The sequence below is a fragment of the Nicotiana sylvestris genome, chromosome 2, assembly GCF_000393655.2.
Source record: "Nicotiana sylvestris chromosome 2, ASM39365v2, whole genome shotgun sequence".
Classification (NCBI taxonomy): Eukaryota; Viridiplantae; Streptophyta; class Magnoliopsida; order Solanales; family Solanaceae; genus Nicotiana; species Nicotiana sylvestris.
The window spans coordinates 165,195,570-165,203,481 of record NC_091058.1 but is presented as its reverse complement, the minus strand read 5'-3'; the positions used below and the strand labels follow the sequence as shown (position 1 = coordinate 165,203,481).

At 36.7% G+C, this 7,912-nt stretch overlaps 1 protein-coding gene across 1 annotated transcript; it reads left to right on the top strand.

Annotated features, from left to right (window-relative positions):
- The first annotated feature begins 2,518 nt into the window (after positions 1–2,518).
- Positions 2,519–3,010, top strand: LOC104231371 (uncharacterized). The gene has a single exon (XM_009784359.2). The coding sequence runs from the start codon at positions 2,519–2,521 to the stop codon at positions 3,008–3,010; it is 492 nt and encodes a 163-aa protein (XP_009782661.2).
- The last annotated feature ends 4,902 nt before the right edge of the window (positions 3,011–7,912 follow it).

The following is a 7,912-nucleotide window of genomic DNA, read 5'->3' as shown; positions in this document are numbered from 1 at the left end:
ATGGCCTAGACTTTTCACAATCACAGGAAGATAGTGGGAGAGAACATCCAATTCATCCTATAGGTCTTCCATTTTTGTGTAGTATCTAGTTATCAAGTCTGTACCCTACCTCATTATTGCAATTGCAGACAAAGGTGATAAATTCTAGTGAGGCCTGATCTATCAAACCTTTCCTAAAAATCATTCCAAACTTTTCTCATATCTGAGGCATACACAATACTCGACATCAACTCAATCGAAACTGTTGTCCCAATCCATGAAAATACTATCATGTTACATTTTTCCCAATGTTCAACTAATTTACCTCTGTATCTACTTTTCACACAAGATCCGTCTACAAATCCTAGCTTACCCTTTCCTCAAAGAGCCAATTTCATCGCCCTGCTCCACATGACATAATTCTCTGGCCCTGTGAGCTTAATTGGGATTAAAACCAGCCCTGGAGTATCTCCTACTTGGAAAACTAGCGGATGAGTGTGATCGAGTGAGTTTACCTCATTTTTTGGCCATACCTCCAGATTTCACTTTGAAAACTAGCTCGATTTCACCGGAACTTTGCGCCAGTGAAGATTCCGCATGATTGTTGCTCTAATACCGTGTCAAAATTAAGGACAAATTTAGTGTTGATATACAACGACAATGGTGTTGTGACCTAGAGCTCATGCATGGAAGAATTTTATAGAAGTAGTCGATAAGAATGAGGAGAAAGAAGTTTTTCTCATTAGCTTGAATAAGTACAAGAGAGTTGCCTTTATAGACTCATACACACGTGACCAGCACATGACTCGAACCCATGGGCGGACTTTCCCTAAAGAAGGTAAAGCAATTGCTTTAGGCCCCATATTTGTGGAGGCCCCATTTTTTGTTACACCTAATATGTTATATATAAATGTTTTAAAAAAGTTATGTGAAGTGAAAATGTTTTATTTTTTTTTCTTTTTAATAAATATGTGAAGAAGAATTTGCAACTGCTATGATTTTTGCCAAGGAAATTGTATTTGAAATGAATATCAAACTCGAAATTCATAAGAAACGTATGATTTATAGGAAGAAACAATTTGATGAGAATGTTGATAATGAAATCTCAAAATCTTTCGAAGAGTCTTTTAGAGTAGATATGAAAATAATTTAGTTCTCTATTTAGCGGTAAATAACTGAGATTGTTAGATGATGGGAATTTAGAAAAACAAAATTGCCTTGAATGTTCTTGGAAGCATAATAATCAATCTAATGTTGATGGTTTAGATTTATTTTCTGAATTAAAAGTGTGTAGAAAAATAGTACAAATAGAAGATAATAGTTTAATTGATATGCTCAATCAAATAAAAAGATTTGATTCATTTCTAAATGCCTATTTTGCTTATAGAATAATATTGATAACTGATAGGTTATAAGTACCTGGTCATAAGTACTTTACTTTGTGTTTTGATGATCTAACAAACACTTTGGTCATAAGTACTTTACTTTATATTTTGATGATCTATCAAACTTACTATCTAGAACCAGATAAGGAACCAGTTACACATTTACAAGACTTTAAGATCACAAGGTTCCAGGTTGGGATCTAGCATGAGATATGATTCAACTCTTCAGAGTGGAAGCAACAACTGAGGGAACATGTCCCTACCAGTTCCCGAGGAGACTGTACGAAGTCAACTCGCCAGTTGGAAAGTTTCTGCATGCACACGCTACTGTACAAGAACAATGTAGCAGTCAACTTTCTATGGAAGGCTTTTTACCTACCTTGCTTACATCATTGTATGTGAGGTCATACATGTATTATTAACATCAAGGGAGGAAAAACACATTCACTTGAATACTTAAAGATTTTACTCAAGCTTACTCACGTGACTATCTAGCAAGAAAGTTTCAAGTGCTTCAAGAATAAAGAACAAAGCAACTACGGACCAGTTCCCATATCAAGTCATTTTATGTCCTTAATTGAGTTGTAACTTTGTAAAAGTTCTTCATTTGTATTTCCTACTTAGCTTTTTTAGAAGAATTCTATAGGAACCCTTTTGTAAACCTTAAACCTGTGTGTTTGAGTCTTGGCTAGAGTTAGTCATGTTGTAAAGTCTTTGTAATAAAGTTATTACAAAGTGGCTTGTAATAAGTGTTTTACAAGTTAGTGAGGGATTAAGAGGTTAATTCCTAGGTTGCATTGGTTGTAATCTAAAAGTTGCTCAGTAATGAAGCTAAAATCCTACATGGGTAGGTCGTGGTTTTTAATCCCGTTGAGCTATGAATTTTCTACGTAAAATTCCTTTTGTCATTTATTTACTGCTCTGTGTATGTGTATTGTTGAACTTGATAGAGAACCTAGTTCTCTATAGAGTTTGGTGGACCCTTATATTTTATCAACTGGTATAAGAGCGGGTTCTTTCTATCAGATTAACACATAGAAAGGATCCTCATGGCCTCTCCTCCAAACTTCGAAGAAGGCCAGTCTACTTACAAACCTCTAAGGTTCAACGGTCAATACTATGGTTGGTGGAAAACTAGGATGCACGACTTCATCATGGCTGATGATTCTAAGTTATGGAATGTCATATATGACAGACCCTTTGTCCCTACAAACAACCTTGGCGACCCAGTTGTAGCCATTCCCAAGATGAAGAAGGAATTCAATGACATTGATAGAAAGGCCATAGAACAGAATTTTTATGCAAAGAAAATTCTTATGTGTAGCATTGGTCCTGATGAATATAACAAAATATCAGCATGTCAATCAGTAAAAGATATCTGGGAGGCTCTTCAAACAACCCACGAGGGAACAACACAGGTGAAGCAATCCAAGATTGATATGCTCACAACAGAATATGAGCTCCTCAAAATAAAAGATGATGAATCCATCCAAGATATGCATACTCGATTCACCTCCATTATCAATGAGCTTCACTCTCTTGGTGAAATTATTCCAAGAAACAATCTTGTCAGAAAAATCCTTAGTGTACTGCCCAGTTCCTGGGAAAGCAAAGTTAACGTCATTATAGAGGCTAAGGACTTGTAGACATTGACCATGGATGAACTTGTTGAAAACTTGAAAACCTATGAAATGAAGAAGAAGAAGGACAATGAAAGAAGAGAGCCCAAGAGGGAGAAGAACCTGGTCCTCAAGATGAACAACAATGACTCAAGTGGTGAAAACGGGGACATGGCCTACTTGACAAGAAGATTGCAGAAGATGGTTCGCAGGAATGAAGGCATTCCAAAAAGGGGAAGTTCTAGAAAGCTAAGAAATTATGACCTCTATCATAAATGTGAAAAGCCAGGACACTTCATCAAGGATTGCCCTCTCCTAAAGCAAGATCAGTTCAATAATAACTTTGACAAAGTGTCACGACCCGAATCAGAGGGCCACGACGGGCACCCGGTGCTTTACTGAACCGAGTACCAACGTAACATATCTTTCTTATCATACTATCATGAGTAAATGAGCCAGAAAACCGGTCATGAGATAACAAGAATAAAACATAAGGGAATACTCAACATATGAAGACCCAAAATGATATACAAACTTATATATGTGACATACGGGCCTATAAGGCCGACATGACCATTTGTAAACTCAAAACATAGGCCGACAAGGCCATACAAGTGTCCCTACACCTGACATCTGTCTACATGCCTCTAAGAGTACATAAAATCATAAAGATCGGGACAGGGCCCCGCCATACCAATCAATATATATCCAAAGCATACTGACCAACTAGGCAACTCCGGAGCAAGTGGAGTGCACCAACACCTTCGCTGAGCTGATAGCCTACTAGGAGGACTGTCAACCTATCAATCGGGACCTGCGGGCATGACACACAACATCCCCAGGCAAAAGGGATGTCAGTACGAATAAAGTACCGAGTATGTAAGGCAGGAAAGCATAAACAAGAATAGTAATGTAAAGATAGATAGAGGAGATACAACCTGTAACATCTAAGTGCCTCTGGGGGCTACTGACATGAAATGCATAATACATATATATACATGAACTTTTTAAAAACATTCGCCTCTGTGGGCATCATCATCATCATATCGTACCCGGCCTCAAAGAGGACTCGGTAAAAACGTACCCGGCCATCATAGCTCGGTAGAATCGTACCCGGCCACGTGGAGCTCGGTAAACCCAACTGATCAGTGGTTGCACAATAGGTTCTACACCCGGTCGACTATAGCGCGGCTCGGTAGAGTAAAATAGATACATATATATAATGCATGCTCGACTCATGGAATCACGTTCTAACCCTTTCGGAGTGATGTAAGGTCATTGCACCTTCGATTAACATTATGGACATCCCTACCATCAATATGAACCTTAGTGGGATTTAAGGATCATACACACTTGTTTAGAATAACTTTATAAGGAAAGAACAACATGGACAACCTTAGTTTCTAGGAGTAGATCCGTTATGAATTAGCGTACCGTTTATGTTCATGTCACTTTAGATCATGCCAAAAGAAAGAAGTAAGTGCCTTAACATACCTTGTATATTCTTCCCAACCTCAAGCTATGCAATTTCACGGCTCCTTAGTCTACAATAAGAGAAATGACACTCTCGTTATCGTTTAAGCGTCGTAACTATTATGTATCGACCACAACCTATTTTACAATGAAACGGATAGAACCTCCCCTATATATATGACTTTACACTTGTTAAAACAATCACAAACAGCCCAACATACTCCTATCACTTCATACACAACACAACAACCATAATAGTGACAACCAACCCAAAAATGTTACATCGAACGACCAACAAACAACCTTGTCATTATGTGGTGTTTCTCCACAACCTTCATTCTCTCAACTCCATAAAAATATTAGTAAAATATACAACCCAATACCAACACGAAACAGCCCAAAAATATTCCCACAAGTTCATCAACTCAAAAATAATTTTTCAGTTTACTTAAACACGTTTCGACTTGTCTTTTCTTTCAAATTGGGAAATACAACCAAAAGTACATCATTATACCTCTTATCCAATAAACCAGCCATGAATTCAACTTAAAAATAAGTTTACAACCAGCCAACCATTACACAAGAACAAACAACATACCATTCTTTCGAAACTAGCTAGGTCTATTCTTTACGATCGAGTTACAACTCGCAAACGCATAGATAATGGAAGGAGAAGCATAAACTTACCTTGTACTGAGTATAACCCACGAAACCTGGTCCTTTTTCATCAAAAATAAGTTCCTCAACACGGCTACAAGAAGGAGAAAGAGAAACTAGCAAGCTGTCCGGACTTTTCAGCACTAGAATCGCGTCGTAACACCCGGAATACCCTAGGGTTTGTATGGGATTTTTGGGGAGGAGTTGCAGGGGTTCAATTAGGTTTTCTTGGTCTGAAAGATAGGTGAAATAAATGAGTTTATAATACCTTAAAATTCCCCTCTTGACCGACTTAGTTGAGGCCTCTCTTTTTGGCAAGTAGGTGATGCACCTACTTGTCACCTACTAGCTGCGCGGTCTCGTGAAAATGTGAATATCTCTATACTCCGAGATCATATTGATAAACGGTTTAATGAGTTGAAAACTAGACTCATATATCTTCAATTTAATATGTAGATCATCCCTTGATTCAAAGTATGTTTGGAGAAAAGCTCAGTTACATTTAACCTAAGTTTCAACTCATTCTTGAATGTAACTTGTGATGACCTTTTCCAATTTTTGTTCCACAACTTGCTTGACTTAAAAACATATCACACGACTATAATACGACTAAACTAACTCATAACATAACCTCATCATCATGTTAACCACCCTTTTCTAACCCCAAAAGTGTAGGTTATAACATTCCAAACTTGTCGACATTCGACGAAAGTTATTTTCTTTAATTCATTTAGCGCCTAAGCTTTCCAACCCTTTTGGTACTCGTTATTCATGATCATAAAGATTTGTAACCTCCATTATAAAAGGATTAGATTACTTTACATACTTTCAAAGTTGATCTCATTTCTGAGCTTACATCAATTGACTTACGGATACTCTAACATACGAAAACATGGGGTGTAACATCATTCACCCCTTTGGAACATTCGTCCTCGAATATTGACTGATCCACTTATAATTTTCATAACCCATAGCTCTTTTGAACACTTTAATACTCTTCTAGCCATGTAGGCAACTATTCTTTGAATAAATCCAAAGTCTAGGGTATTCCCCCTTTAGTCCTCCTTCTCATACCACGACTTGTGGTCGAACCCCTTCCAATCTCGTAACTGTTGCTCTTTTTTGTCATGCAGCCTGTACGACTTTTTCCTTGTATGTGCGCCTATGAGACTCTTTTTTTACTCTAGCTTTTATCCAATCTCTTGGTAGCATGTTTTAAACACATACAAAGCTTGATATGTTGTCCGTCTGGGCATCTAAGGGTATATTGAAGTTCTTCACTCGGTACTTTGTTAAACTTACGACTTTTGCTATATCTTGTTTCATAGCCTCAGTTATCTATGCTTATGTATTTAATACAACTAGGTAGGTCATATTATACAATAACTCTTACTTCGGTTTACTATTATCGAGGTCTGCCACCCAACTCCAGGTTACTCTCTCACCGCTTATCCTATATGTATAATCCTTATTACTGTTCATCTAAAGAATGACATCATAATCTCCTCTCATACTTTGGAATCTTTATCCATCTATTATTGGTTTACCTTAATGTTAATCTATAATCCACCACTGATAACTTGAAACCTCTTACGTAATACATTGCCACAAGTCCCACGTCTCATCGGGGAATATTTGAAGTGGTTTTCCTAATCCACCTAGGGACAATACTATACTTCAATAATCGTATTTCATAGCATCCCAATGTGATTCATCTTATGGGGGTATCCTAGTCCCGTGCCATCTATGAAATCTCTTCTCTTTGAATCATTACTCAAATGAATGCCTATATATCATCCTTTTATAATTTTACCTTTTCTCATCCTTACTCACATCTACCCATAATCTTTTCACTCTACTATACTTTTTCTTGCGACCTACACATATATATTTATTCTACTCAGAACCTTCCTTTAACTTGCTAGCACCTTAGATTCCCTTTTGCACATTCTCAGCTGTCTTTAAATGTAAATAATTACTTTTTCTGGTCATTCTGCCACTTGCTACATGGATACTTGGCTTATCATAGTGCCCGCGAACACTGGAATTCCCTGTAACTCGTATGCTCTCAAGTATCACCTTTGATGTTTTTTTTCCTTTTTTTCTGTTCATTAGCCATGATAGGTGCCACTTTCTTATGGAGTGCATGCAATATTATAGTGAGACTGTTGTTACAAGATCAAAGATCATTTCCTTTTTAGGTCACTATGCTTAGGTGGAAACCTTCTTCCTTATTTCCTCAGCTAGTCTTTCGTGGTAGTACTTAGGAGACCTTTTGGATCTTGTAAAGTTGTGATCTTGTTATACTGTATACTTGAAGGAATTTTTTGATATTCTTACTCGCCTACAAACATCCTTACTTACATACCTCCATGCCGTTGTGCTCGTAGGATTACTTGTAAAATCAGATTTTGATTATCTCCTTAGTGGTGTAAGCACGTGATTTTTGCCCTATATGAGAATTACTCCCAAAAATTCAAAAATAAAATGATTTTTCTTTGGCGTGCAATTTTGTGATATTTTGAATAATTATTTGTATTTGTCTGTGCGTGTTTATTTTCTAAATTAATAAAAATACAAAAATATGTCGCATTTTGCATATAGGATTTAATTCTACAATTGTTAGTAATTAGATGTGTTTTACAAAAATTAAAAAAATTACAAAAAATAGGCATCGTTTGCATTTTTAGCATTTAATGTCCAAATATACAATTTTATGCTTAATTATTATTTAATTGTGCGTTAATTGATATTGGGAGTTAATTTGCGCTTTTATAACTTAATTTAGTTCTTAATAAT

Bases quoted from the DNA above. Each gene is read 5' to 3' on its own strand.
- LOC104231371 (XM_009784359.2), top strand. From the start codon at position 2,519: ATGGCTGATGATTCTAAGTTATGGAATGTCATATATGACAGACCCTTT.